Here is a 14,958-nt window from a genome sequence, read left to right as displayed (position 1 = left end):
GTGCCATGTAAACAAACATCCCACGTGGGTGATGCTGGAAGGAGAACAGTTCAGACAAACAGGACTGCGTAGCATGGAGGGATTTTCCCCAAAAATGTTTACAGCTCCTGTTTTCTCCTCTAGTGCCTCTGGAAAAGGGCAGGGAAACAATCTCATTTCCTACCACCCACTTTTGATTATTCATAGTCAGGTAGGAGAAGAGAGGCACTGCCAATAACAAATTTAAATGACAAGTCATCCAAAATCCTGATGCCGCCCTTGACTTGAGTCAAGAGACATCACAAAGCCACCCACTGCTGCCTCCAAGCTCCAATTAGTTGGAATTTCACAGTCCCGGTTCCCTAAGGAACGCTCACACAGATGGGTATTGCTTTCACAAAGTTAATGGGACTTGAAAGGGGAAGAAAGCAATAAAAATTACTGAAATAGCAATTACCTATTCGTGGAGGCGTATCTGCTTGAGCGCTTGTGTGGCCTTTGCCCTCGGATGGAGGTAGGACAGAGGGAGCAGGGACAGGAGGGATAGAGTCAGAAACCACGTCCCCACCAGAGCTGCAGAGCAGAGGCTGTTCAGGGGGAAGGAAGGATACTCTCCCACCCAGTCCCAGGCCGGCCCGCACGGTTCTCGCGAGATCAAGGGGCATCAATCTTGGCCCTCCCCCAGCCCCTAGATGCAGACTCCAAAGTCCTTCTGCTTCTTTGTGCTTTGGGCTCTTCATTGGCCAAAGGCGAGAAAAACCTCAGAGGGTTGCTGAGAGGCTTAAGGAAGCGTCTCCTGCGAGGGGAACCTGCATTCCTGCCCTGGTGTCACTCAGCCTCCTCTGGGGCCACCTGCCACCCAAAGTCCCCGGGGGAGTTACGTCACTTACCTCTGGTTGCCCATTTCTGATCTCTAAAGAGGATTTTAGGAGACATACCCCAGTACTTCTTATTAATGACAGAGTCCTTACTAACAAATATGGGAGGTGGTACCTGCACATCATTAAGCATCTACTAATCATTAGCACCTCATTCCTAGGAGAAACGGAAACACTGGCAAAAGTTTGGATTTCTCAAAAACCCCTGTTCAGATCAAGAATATACGACTGCTTTGCTCACAGCCAAATTTCCCAGTCCAACAGAAGTTTCTACAGTGATGGAAATGTTCTACACTGCACTGGACAATATGGTAGCCTCCAGCCAGCCACTTGCGGCCTTTGAGAACTTGAAACGTGGCTACAGCAATTGAGGACCTGCATTCTTTATTTAGTTGTAATTTATACAAAGTTAAAGAGCCATGTATGATTAGTGACTACAGTAATGCAAAGACCTTGAGAGTGCCTGGTATATTGTGTTAGTCGCTCAGTCATGTCTCACTCTCTGCAACTCCACAGACAGCCCACCAAGCTCTGGGATTCTCCAGGCAAGAATACTGGAGCCAGTAGCCATTTCCTTCTCCAGAGGATCTTCCCAACCCAGGGATCAAACCTGGGCCTTCTGCGTTGCAGGCTGATTCTTTACCATCTGAAGCCACCAGGGAAGCCCCACCTGATATACAGCTGGTGCTCAATAAAGACTGGCCCAAGGGAAGAATGAATGGACACTAACTCACCATCCTAAGTCCTGATTAAGCAGGATTCCCATGCTTTTCGAGCACCCACTTTAAACAAATCGCTGTTTAAGTCTACGACCTTCTGAGTTAGGTATGTTTATCATCTCTGTTTTACAGATAAAGAAAAGGAGGCTCAGAAAAGTGCAGGAGCCCCAGCCACGTAAAATGTAGTAAAGCCAAGACTCAACCCCACACGGGAGGACAGGCAGCCTCTTAAAAAACTAGTCAACTTTTCCACTGATGACAAAAGCATTCCGATACCGCACTTTAATTTCTACAGGATGACACCAGATTCAATGATTTTTTTTTTTTTTTTTGGAAACTTGGAAAAGGAAAGAATTTTTCCTTTTGAAAGAGAGCAATGAATACACAGTGTTTCACATTTGGGGACTTTTAAGAGCCTAGCCAGACAGTGCACTGACCGAGCAAGGACCTCCTGGGTCCCCAGTCAAGAATTAACGGTGCATCCCACCATGGGCTGCTCCGTGAAATCAACTCCCATGACAGCCGACTCCTCTGCAGTTGCCTCCTGGTCATTATGTAGGTCTATCATAGGAGGTTCTCACCTCCTAAGGCTGATAGGCACGTCCACCTCTCATGCACTGAAGTGTCCTTCTCCAAGGAGATCACTCATCCCTTCTCACCCAGTGACTCACAGCCCCAGGCCTGCCTCACCCCTTGGGCCATAAAGAAAGAACGTGAAGTTACTCAGTCATGTCCAACTCTTTTGCAGCCCCATGGACTGTAGCCCACCAGGCTCCTCCGTCCATGGGATTTTCCAGGCAAGAGTACTGGAGTGGCGTGCCATTTCCTTCTCCAGGGGGTCTTCCAGACCCAGAGATTGAACCCAGGTCTCCTGCATTGTAGGCAGGTGGTTTACCATCTGAGCCACCAGGGAAGCTCTTAACTATAGGGGTGGAAAAGAACAGTGACATCTACACACTACCTACCACGTGTGTAACACACAGGTAGCGCAAAGCTGCTGTATAGCACAGGGAGCTCAGCCTGGTGCTCTGTGATGACCGACATGGGTGGGATGGGAGGGTCAAGAGGGAAGGGACAGATGTGTTCATACAGCTGATTCACATGGTTGTGAAAACTAACAGAACATTGTAAGAGCAATTATACACCAATTAAAAAAAGTAAAACTAAGGCAAGTTAGAGCTTGTGAAGAAGAAAGTAAAGAAGAAAGACATCACCATCCGACGCAAGCACAAAACCAGAAGAGGAGCTCGGCCAGCTCCGTCCTTCTCTCTGCTGACCCTCCCCTCCCTCACGGCAAGGCCCCACCCCACTCCGTGACTGGGAGAGTCCCATCACACTGGGAGCACCCAGGCTCGCAACGGTTCCAGCTGCTTCCCACCTCTTAAGGCCCCTTGGGTCTCTCTCAATGGGTTTTCCCCAGTGGCCCCCCACCAAGCTGCTTCCTCTGCCTCCCCCAGAGCTGTATCATCTGTGACCGTCACCATTTGGAATCCGAGGGCAAGAGGAAAGTGGCACTTACTCCTGACAGTGGGAGGGGAAGACTTGCTGACTGTATATATATTTAATTCTAGGTAAGAAAATTTTTTTAATTCTGGACATTTTTAAGCCACTCTTTCTCCGAGGCAACTCAATTCATAGGAAACAATTTTTCCCAGAGTGCTGCTACAGGGCCAAGCGGTTCCTTGAAGAGGATTTTACATCATAGAGCGTTCTACAACTTCCTTTCAGTTATTTACATCAGACGGTAATGAACCTGCCTGCAATGCAGGAGGCCCAGTTCGATCCCTGGGTCAGGAAGATCCCATGGAAGAGGGCACGGCAACCCACTCCAGAATTCTTACCTGGGAAATCCCGTGGACAGAGAAGCCTGGCGGGCTACAGTCCTTGGGGTCACAAAGAGTCAGACACGACTGAGCAGTTAACACCCTCTTCTTGGTCCAGTATAAGCCCCACCTCCTCCAAAGGTTCTTCCAAACCATCTCACCCTCAGGAATAATCTGCAGTCCTCAGCTCTCAGGCAGCATCCATTATCTGCAAGGCCACCTCCTCAGGGACCCAGGCTGCCCAAGGGGAAGGGCACTGGGGACCAGTGTGGTCTATTCTCACCGCCCCATGCATTTGATCTCTAACCTCAAACTCAAGCTCCTCCCTCAGCCAAACAAAAGCTCATCAGTGAACTGGGGCCAGCGCTTCTAGAAGACGGCAGGACTTCAGCCCGGATGAGAGGAAGCCCCTCCCAAGTCCCACTCTGTTGCTTCTCCCATTCCCCCCACACCGCACGTTCTATGAAGAGAATCCTCTTCAAACACGTCCTCTGCTTTTCCCCTTTCTTCTAGCACTCTTTATAGACTGGCACCGGCAAGCTACCCAGGTGGCCAGCCCTTAATCCAGTGCTGATATTTTGGGGTTACTCACGGGCCTGAAGGAAACATTTCCTGCTGCTGCAGGGTAACGATTCGTTCTGTACTTAATCACATACTTCGTTGCATTTCTGTGTCCTTGCGAAGGCTTATCTTCTCTCAAGAACAAAGATTGTATCTTACTATCTAGAGTATTGTTCACCACAGCTACAGCCATTCAAAGGCACTTATTAAATAGAAATGGTTGCGGGGAGGACTCTGTCTCCAGACACTGGGCAAAATAAATGATTGAAAGTTCCTGGGGCACCTCTCAAAAAAAAAAAAAAAAAATCTTTGAATTCGGAAAGGTCGTCAAAGGATGTTTAGAGTACCATCAGGGCCCTGGGCAACTCAGGAGCCCTCGTCATCAGCATCTGCTCACATGATTGTCTCACTGTTTTAAATAATGAACCATTTCAATGAATATTTGGCAAAGCTAATTTCACTTGGGTTGGAGAATTAGTTCAGCTGTATCTAGTTTCAAAATCAAAAATAAAGAGTAGCATTTAAAACTCCCCAAAACCTACCCTAAGTTAACAACAAAATCATAAAACCATTGCTTCTACCTCAATAATAAGATAACAACCCAATTTAAAAATGGTCAAGAGATTTGAATAGACATTTCACCAAAGAAGATATATGACTAATAAGCACATGAATAGGTTCCGCACATTATTAGTCATTAGGAAAATGCAAATCAAAATCACGAGATACCATTATGCACTGACTATAACAGCGACAAGCGGAAAGACTGACAATATCAAGTGTTGGTGATGATGTATGGAAATTAGAATTCTCCCACATAGCTGGTAGGAATATAAAATAGTGCAGCTACTTTAGAAAATACTTTGGCAGTTTCTTCAGTTAAATATACATACTATGCATGTATGCTTAGTCACTCAGTGGTGTCTGACTCTTTGAGACCCCATGGACTGCAGCCCTTCAGGTTCCTCTGTCCATGGGATTTCCCAGGCAAGAACACCAGAGGGGGCTGCCATTCCCTTCTCCAGGGCATATTCCTGACCCAGGAGTGGAACCCAGGTCTTCCTGGGTTGCACGCAGATTCTTTACTGTCTGAGCCACCATGTAACCCATCAATTTCACTCCTAGATATCTAGTCAAAAGAAATGAAAACATGGGTCTATAAAAGACTTTTATGCAAATGTTCATCGCAGCATTATTTATAATAGCTAAAAACTAGAAATAACACAAATACCCATCAAATGGTGAATGGATAAAACAAAATGTGTTCTACGTATATAATAAAATATCATTCGGCAATTAGAAAAAACAATGCACTCCTGCTACATGCAACAGAATGATGGATATCAAAAACATGCAAGGTGAAAGAAGCCAGGCTTAAAAGACTACACTTATATGATTCCATTTATACGAAATTCCTAGGAAAGGCAAACTGTTAGCAGGTAAGTGGTTGCCTGGTGCTAGGGGTGGGAAAGCGGGATTGGCCAAAAACAAGCATGAGGAAATGTCAGGGGATGTTGAAGTGTTTGAAGCTTTTGGTGGTGATAGTTTCACAAGCAAACCTACGTTTACTAAAACCTGCGTTTACTAAAAATCATAAAATCACTTAAAACGGTGAATTTATGATTAAATATAAAGCACGTCTCAGTAAAGCTGTTTTGCTTTTTTTTTTTAAGTAATGCTAAAGCTGCAAACCAACTTAATTTGGGGCTTCAAAACTGGATAGTTTCAGTTTATGGATATTAAAGCTAACTAAGAGAGCATCTCAGTACCCTAAGGGCTATTCTAGTTGGAAATTGGAAATTTAAAAAACAATTCATATCATTTAATGTAAAGTTACTTTTCCGCAATTTTTCATACTCACTAACAATTCTCAGGGAAAGTCTAGAGGCTTCCCTGGTGGTCCAGTGGCTAAGATTCCACACTCCAATGCAGGGAGCCCTGGGTTTGATCTCTGGTTGGGGAACTGGATCCTGCATGACGCAACTAAGACCTAGAGCAGCCAAATAAATAAATAAACTTTTTTAAAAATAAAGTCTAAACCCCAAGGCATCCCAGACCTGCCCAAACCTGACAGACCAGTTCCCCCACAGCCCTGCTGACAGGTCGAGGGCTGTTAGGGCAAGGGGTCCATGAGACTCCCAGCCGGGAGTGCGGGAAAGTCTTTTCACAGCAAAGGAACTCCCCCGCACCCACCCAACATCTTCCAGTTTCCGAGCAAGGCTCAGTGAGTGCGTGTGTGCTGAGTCTCTTCAGTCGTGTCCGACTCTTTGTGACTCTATGGACTGCAGCCGGCCAGGCTCCTCTGTCCCTAGGACTCTCCAAGCAAGAATACTGGAGTGGGTTGCCATGCCCTCTTTGAGGGGATCTTCCCAACCCAAGGATCAAACCTGAATCTTTTATGTCTCCTGCATTAGCAAATGGGTTCTTTACCACTAGCGTCACCTGGGAAGCCCCAGGGACCCACACCTATCAGCCGAGTTCCCCACAGCAGCTTCTCCTAGTCTTTCTAGACCCACACTCCAGCCAGGTCTGCCAGGCATCTCGTTGCCCAAATCCCCTGGCCAGGTGGCCTTGGTCCAGCTGAAATCTGTACTTGTCCGAATTCTCCAGAGAAACAGGGATCAATAGAATATGGATAAATAGAGAGCGGGGTTTAATTTTAAGGAATTGGCTCATGCCATGAAGAGGACTGGCAAGTTCTAAAATTTACAGGACAGGCCAGCAGGCTGGAAACTGGGGAAGAGCTGATGTTGCCATTTCCAGTAGGAAAGCGGTCTGAAAGCAGAAATGCTCCTTTCTCGGGGGCCTCAGTCTTTCCTGACTCCTGACTCCTTCGAGGCCTTAAGCTAATACTTGAACTCAAAGGGTCTCTGCCTCCTGGTGGTCCTCTGCTGATACACGCCATGCAAGAGGTGCTCCGTGAAGACCTGCAAACCTACATAAAACTCCATGGGGATGATCATGCTCATCTACTCTCCTATCACCTACCTAAACCCACGTGCATCCTAAATTTAGAAATAATGACAAGGTTGGCATCATTTGATCCCCATATATATTTTTCTCTCTACTGTTTTACCATGGTCATTGCAACAGCACCAAAATGCCAAATGTGTAATTTCACAAAGTAGATAAAGAACCTCCATCATCAAGAAACATCCACAGCTGTAAAATCTTTAACCAAATCTGTGTTCTTATCATCAGCACCTGTGTGGAGTGTGGACTGGCTCAGAATGACCACCCTTAATCCCTCCGCCTCTGCCCTTCAGTAGACTGGTCCCTGCAGCATTTTGTGATGCAGCCTCCACATCGTGAGAGAACCGCCAAAAAGGCTGGGTCAGGAGAAAGCATCAGGCAGGAACAGGAACACCTGGGGGCGGGGAGGACTTCCCTTTTCAGGCGGTGAGACAAGTAATTTTTGTGTTTGGGAGCTGCATGTGGACAGTGTTCCACCCACTACATGGGCGCAGGAGGCAGAGGAGGCTGCTTGAGAGAGAGATGCTTGATAAAGGCGAGGCGCAGAGAAGAGCAGAACTCAAAATGGTGAAATTCCAGGAGTTCGTGGGTTCCAGGTACCTATGGAGACCCAGCCACATCCCTGCCCCGAGCTCCATGAGGTGCCCTGCGTCCTTCCCACAAGTGATGCTAAATCTTCCTGGAGGATGGTGAGCGCCTGGAAACACACCATCAGCACTTTGGAGACCACGTATCTGTGAAGCCAGGACTGGATTTTCAGCACGGACGCCATCGGAAGCCTAGTTTATGCACATTCCCTTTTTAAAATAAGGAAACTTCAAACTCTACTTTCTGAATCTAGCAGGAAGGAGTCATCTCATCAGAAAATGAGGGGGAAAGTATCTCCAGAAATACCACGTGGGACTGTCTAAATTACTGACCACACTGGGGAGAAGCAGAACCAACATTTACTGAGCTGATGCAGACAAAGGGAGGTGGGGGGTGCAGTGAGCATGGACTAAGTCTTTATCTTGCCTCCCACATTTAAACTGCCACACCAACTCTATATGATAGTATCCTTAACTCCATTTTATTGGTGAAAAAACTGAGGCTCACAAAGGGTGTTACCTCTGCCAAAGCCACACAGTTGTAACCTGCCAGCCTTTCCCAACATTGGTTACTTTTATGTATCACCACATCTTAAATCATAAGGCTCTTTGATGGATCAGGATGTCCTTGAATCAAAATAGAGAACTAATTGCCTATTTCTTTCTCAGTGAAAGCTTTAAAACACGCTATTTACTTTCACTTTTTTTGGGGGGGTGGGCGGTTCTTTCCCAGTTTCAGGTATCAAAATGTCCAACTTCTTCATTTGGCTTCTCCCCGCTCCAAAATAAACTTCTGCAGAATTGTACGTTTGCAAAGCCAGATACCATCAACAATCATTCACCTGAGCCTAATTTCAGTTAGATGAAATGAGGCTGGTGATGCTTGACTTTTCCTAACAGCAAATAGAGTCATTTCTTTCATTTACATAAAGCCCCAGAGCTTTCTCAACTCTACACCAAATCAATAGACCGAAATAATTTCTCTCTGTGCTCAGGGGCAGACACTCAGAGGAAAATGCAATTGCCTTTACTACAGTCTTCAGACAGGAATAGATGGAGAATAGACCCTGAAGGAAAAACAGGAAATGGAGGGTTTGCTGGAGTTTCAGAACGGTTACTATCAACTCCAAGTACACCGTGTGGTTATCTGCAGCCGTATCTCTGCTCGTGTGGCAACGGTGACCGAGGGGGCCCTGTTTCCTCCCCACTCTCTCAGGCCTGTCCCTGCAGCCCTCCTCAACCTTGAGCAATTTGCTGACACTGTGAAGTAGGGCAGAAAAGGACACAGTGCTCCCAGTCCACAGCTAATGATGCCAAACAAGTTGGGGCAAGATCAGAGTGGAGCAAGTTCAAGGCTCAATGAAACCCTACAGCCTTATTTAAAGCAGCATCCATCCCAGGGGGAGACCTCCCCAAAGGAGCCTGCACTGTTTTCTCTAAAAATCGGGGCAGGGACCATGAGAACAGATGTTGCCTTGTGACACGTAAAGGCAACAGGTATTTTAACACAGTTCCCCTGCCAGCTTAACAACTCATGGTGGGGGACACCTTGTCTTCCCAAAGGCAGAGAACCATCACAACTCTGTGTCTGGCTGCTACAGCATCCGTGCCACCTGTGAGCTGGATGGAAATTTTGCATCTTGGGTCCCACCCTGGAATCTGCATTTTGACAAGATCCCCAACCACAAATTAATGTTTGCAAGGTACCAGGCTACTGCACACCGGACAAAAATGTTCTGTATTTACTGACACATCCCGTTGATAAGCAGAGCACTCATTCATTCGATGAAAGGCATTCATTTGGCAATCAAGAAATATTTATAGCATGCCTATGATGTGACTCAGTGCCTGGCACCGTCTAGGCGAGATAAGGCAACCTGGTGAGTCAAGCAGACAAAGGCCCTACCACCTCGAAGAACTTACATTCTAACTGCACAGACAAATAGCAAATAGAAGAATAAGCAAACACATAAAAGAGATTATCACCACCTTTGATAAAGAATCCATGTGTTTATCCTTTGAGCACATTGGCCTGCAAGCAAAATGCCATATGCACTAGATTATTCATTAAAAATTTGTATAAGCAAAAGGTAGGAAACAACTGAAATGTTGAGTCACGCTGCTGCTGCTGCTAAGTCACTTCAGTCGTGTCCGACTCTGTGCGACCCCAGAGACGGCAGCCCACCAGGCTCCCCCATCCTTGGGATTCTCCAGGGAAGAACACTGGAGTGGGTTGCCATTTCCTTCTCCAATGCATGAAAGTGAAAAGTGAAAGTGAAGTCACTTAGTCGTGTCCGACTCCTAGCGACCCCATGGACTGCAGCCTACCAGGCTCCTCCGTCCATGGGATTTTCCAAGCCAGAGTACTGGAGTGGGGTGCCATTGCCTTCTCCTGAGTCATGGGGAACTGCTTAAATAAATTCTGGTTTATCCATACAGTGAAATGCCATGCAGCCAAAAACAGGAAGACCAGGACTTTTACCCTCTGAGTTTCCCATATATGTATGTATGTGTGCACGCTCAGTTGCTCAGTCATATCCTACTCTTTTCGACTCCATGGACTGTAGCCCACTAGGCTCCTCTGTCCATGGAATTTTCTAGGCAAGAATACTGGAGTGGGGTTCCATTTCCTACTCCAGGGGATCTTCCCCACCCAGGGATTGAACTGGTGTCTCCTACATTGGCAGGTGGATTCTTTACCACTGAAACATCTGGGAAGTCTAGTGTAGACTTTCAAAATCTTCAAAAGGGACATAAAAACTTATAACCATGATTACCACCAGTTGAATGACAGGGATTAGGGGACACTTCCTCCTCATTGTGTACTATTTTGAATGTGTTAGAGCTTTTGAAATTTGTGCCATCTGAATACATAACCTACTTAAAATAACTGAATTAAGGCTAGTTTTTACACAGATGCTTTAATGTGAGCGCAAGAAAAGATGGAGGTACACAGTGCTGAGACTCGGGGAGTGGGGGTTGGGTCAAGATTGAGGAAGGGGCAGGATTTCAGGAGGAGGTACCACCGGTGCTAAACCTGGAAGGGTGAAACAGGCATCCATCACACACGAGGCAGAAGGGAGTTCCTGACAGAGGCATGGATGCAGGAACAAAAGAGGGTCTTTCCAGGAAACACCCGCAGTTTGGTTTAGTTGCAGGGCGTGGGGTTCCAGAACCACCAGCAGGACATGAGGCTGGACAGAGGCAAGGTCTTGCCTGCTGTGCCAAGAAGTTGGGGCTTTTCTTAGAAGTGATGAAAGCGGGGAGTTTGCAACTCTTCGAGGTTATTCCAGTAGCAGCGTGGAAGGTGGACAGAGGCAGGGGTGGAGGTGGGCAGACTGGAGCCTAATTCAGATGAGATAAGGGGCTAGTTCCTTCTTCGGGGGAAGCAATGACATAGACGAGGCAACAGACGTGAGAACAGTGGGGAGTCGGCATCAACCAGATTTAGGAACTGATTCCATCAGAGGGGTAGACACAAATAAAGGATAATGCCAACCATCTCACCTGGGCTGCCACTCTCTAAGAAGGAAGTGAGGCAAAGGAGCAAATTTAGGAGATGGGAGAAGAAGGCATGACTATTTCTGGGGAGGTGGGGGAAGCACTGTGGGAGGTTCACATCTCTAGCTGTATGTCCTTGAGAAATTCAACTCCAGCCTCTTCTGTAAAGTAGGGCCAATAGTCATCCTAGAGGATTATTTTAGTCATGAAATGAAACATGTCATAGACCACACCTACCCCATTGCACATAGTAGGCATGTGACAAGAGGCAGCCCGGACGCTGTAGAAATTATACGTTGCAGAAAAATGTCTCCAACAGAGAAACGCTAAGTTCGCTAAGGTAGGGAATTCAGGCCAGTTTTTGGAAATCACTGGAGGATGCTGTGGTTCAATCAACTGCAAGTTTTGCGTCTCCATCCTGGCCACTGCCCCTCACCTCTGACCAGTATGGATGGAGGGCACAGATCTCTTGCCATTGCTGGGCAAGCAACTCAAAGGAGGATAAGAAGAGGAGGCCAGGACCAACCAAGCTTGGCTTGTTTCAATTCCAGGCAAACACTAGTATCTACAAACCCTCAATGGCCAGGCTGGCCCCATAACTGTTTGGGGTTTTTCACTTCCTGTGTTGCATGCGTTCAACCTCCAACTGTGACAGCACAGCAAACCGAGATGACCAACCCATGGGGCATGCGCAGGTACAATGGAAAGAAGAGTCAGGTCTAGCGATTTTCCAGTGAAGATGAAGCCTCGAATGAGCCCAATCCAATCATCTCTAAATCCAGAGCCTCCACATTGCCTACAATCAAAAGCAGGTGGTCTGATTACCTGTGAAATCAGGAATTTTAAATAATGTAAATGGCCAAGATTTACCATGAAAATATGAGCAAACCCCTCTTCCTTAGGCATGATTAAGCCAAGTCTACTTCTTTCGCCTCTGACACTTCGTTCTGAAAAGGTAACCCATCTCTGTCTCGTCAAGGAAAAAAAAAATCACAGGGATTTTTAAAAATAAGAACAGAAGAAGTATCCAGAAATGTATCATTTGTGCCACTTCTCTCAAAGCGAGAAAACCGGAACATCCCTGTTCCCCAAACTGCCGCCCTCCAGGAGCCATGCTCTGCAGTTGCTCTGTGGGCCTGACCTTCAGTGCTGAGCTGCCATGGGGTGCGGGGGGCAGGGGCACAGTGTTACAACAAGGTCTTCCTGATGTAATAGTCATAAGCCCTTGAGCAGGGCTCAAGACGGATCTGTTTTATATGCATTGCTCTTACAGATTTATGCTATAAGACAGTTATCATCTATTGAATACGCACAGCTCCATCGTGACCACAGAGGCTAGCTACCCAACACATATATTAGATCAAACAGAAAAGAAATATTGGCCAGAACCCAATGACATTACATTCAAAACCAAAGAAACCAGGCAACAAAAGTCAGAAACTTAATAAAATTTTCGTGAAAACTGACAGCCGTGGACAGCCTCCTTAGATATCCTATCAGATGTCCCATCTGAGTCAACAACAGAATGGCCTGATAAACGTGGTTTTCTAGGGAAAGCGTGTTCTACATCTGATCATAGTTCTGGAAAGATAGAATTAAAATATATGTACATGTCACCAACCCTAAATCCATGCCTGTTTTTAAAAATAAAACATTCTTTCCAAGATTGCATAAATTCCCACTGGTCTCTGGATGCTGTCTCCGCTCCTTCCCAGGGCTGCTCCTCCAACTCTTCCCTAACATGGCGTCCTGGGCTCTAAGCTGTGTCTCTTTTCCTGGCCAACAAAAATTCCAACTTTCAAGGGTGGGCAATGACATTTTCTCAGGCCCTAAGGAGCGAGCAGAGTCGGACACGACTGAAGAACAACAAAGGAGTGAGCAACCATCCAGGTTCATATAAGAACTGCTGATAGACAGCAAAACATGCACTTCTTCCTCTGGGCACGTCAGGGACTCTGATACTCTGCTCGGAGATGGTCCAGTCTGCCTGGATTAGGTGGGGGAAACTGGCGGTGATGGCTGTTAAGCTCATTCCCAACCTGCCTGTCACCAGGCCCTGGAACTACTCTTGCCAGGAATTAAGGAGGGACCATTGCATGTTCCCACGTGACACTGGCAGCCTCTGGAACTACTGCATTCATCCCTAAAGTACTAAGCTGTTACTGTTGAGTCACTAAGTCCTGTCTGACTCTTTCGCCATCCCGCGGACTTAACCACCTGATGCGAAGAACTGACTCACTAGAAAAGACCCTGATGCTGGGAAAGATTGAAGGCGGGAGAAGAAGGGGACAACAGAGGATGAGATGGTTGGATGGCATCACCGACTGGATGGACGTGAGTTTGAGCAAGCTCGGAGAGTTGGTGATGGACAGGGAGGCCTAGCGTGCTGCAGTCCATGGGGTCACAAAGAGCCAGACACGACTGAGCGACTGAACTGAACTGACTGCATCCTACCAGGTTCCTCTGTCCAAAGGATTTTCCAGGCAAGAATACTGGAGTGGGGTGCCATTTCCTCCTCCATCGAACCCAAGTCTCCTGCATAGGCAGGCGGATTCTTTACCACTGAGCCACCTGGGAAGCCCTAAATTACTAAGATCCTACTCCAAAACAGCGCGGAAGTCAGTTATTGGGCAGCAGCACCTGAAAGTTAAGTCTTTCTGGTTTTATCAAGTAACTCCCAGACGTCTTAAAAGATACGTGCCCCACCCCCATCCCACCACTCCCACCATCCTAGCAAAGAGGAAATAATTCTCTGATTGCCACATCTCTAATCTCCCTCTAAACTAACAACGCCACAGAAAGAAACAAACTATGCTAGCAGGGCGCCACAGCTACTGACAGTCAGGTAATCTATTGCCGGCAGGAAAACCCGAGACACGTGTGCGGCCCTTTATTCAGGCGTTCCTGGGCGCGCACCCGCCTCTCGCAGGCGCGCACGCAAACACACACATTCGGGCGCTACACACACACAGCTGGCGACTTAGTTTTGTCTTCCTGCGAGCGGCTCATCCCCAGTCCTAAGCATTTCCTCCGCCTGATCGAGTTCCCCGGAACCCGCGCCTCCTCCAGCCTCCGCGCCACGCACGTGGGAAAGCGCGCCCGAGTGGTGCCAGAAGGGAGGAGGGAAGCGTAGGTGTGGGGAAGGCCAGGGATGACGGCGGCGAAAGCTCCGAGTGGGATGTGGGATCTCGGGTCCCCGAGGGCGCCGTAGGTGCCATGTAAGCTTCCGGGATGAAGAGGGGGCGAGGGGGGGAGAAAAGCAGCGGGGGAGGGAAGGCGAGAAGGGGCTGGGGGGAGGTGGGGAGGGGTCGCTCACCCAGAGTCTTGACGGCGATCTGCCTGGTGAGGGGCGGCGGAAGGTTGATGCACACCAAGTCCACGTCCTGGTGCAGGAGCACTTCGTCAATGCGGCTGGTGTAGAAGGGGACGCTCATCTCCTTGGCCAGCTCCTCCGCTTCCTCCTGCGTGCGGCCCCACAGCGCCTTCACCGCGAAGCCCTCGTCTTTCAGCAGCGGGATGATGACACGGGCCGTGAGGCTAGTGCCGAACACGCCTACCCCGGGAAGCATGGCTGCTCCGATCCGCCTGGTTCGGCGTTAGCTCGGGATCTCCGCTCGAACACGCGCGCGCACACACCACACACAAATACACACACACACACACCCCTCTAGACAGTCTGGCACCCGGCTCGCCGCGGTGCGCCAGCCACCGTGCACCGGGCAGGACGCCCGGGTGCCCAAGAACGCACCGAGCTGCAGGAGGAGCGGGCTCGGGCGTCTCAGCTCGGTGACCGCTGCTGTGTCCGCCACGCGAGGCTCCGGTCCTTCCCAGAGGCGGCGGCAGGCACCCCGCCGGGGCGCCCGAGGCCCCGAAGCCCCGCGGAACCCGGGCTCAGGCGGCTCCCCCGTGGCAGCGCCGGCCGGTTGCGTGCGCCCCG

At 48.4% G+C, this 14,958-nt stretch overlaps 1 protein-coding gene across 1 annotated transcript in view; it reads right to left on the bottom strand.

Annotated features, from left to right (window-relative positions):
• The window catches only part of GFOD1 (Gfo/Idh/MocA-like oxidoreductase domain containing 1), a 94,880-nt gene extending 80,290 nt beyond the window's left edge, over positions 1-14,590 (bottom strand). The window contains exon 1 of the mRNA XM_068961059.1: positions 14,338-14,590. Within this exon, the coding sequence (XP_068817160.1) occupies positions 14,338-14,590 (253 nt within the window). The remainder of the gene's footprint in view (positions 1-14,337) is intronic.
• Between the last annotated feature and the right edge of the window lie 368 nt (positions 14,591-14,958).

Source organism: Capricornis sumatraensis, chromosome 22 (assembly GCF_032405125.1).
Source record: "Capricornis sumatraensis isolate serow.1 chromosome 22, serow.2, whole genome shotgun sequence".
NCBI classification, from domain to species: Eukaryota; Metazoa; Chordata; class Mammalia; order Artiodactyla; family Bovidae; genus Capricornis; species Capricornis sumatraensis.
This window is presented reverse-complemented; position numbering and strand designations above follow the sequence as displayed.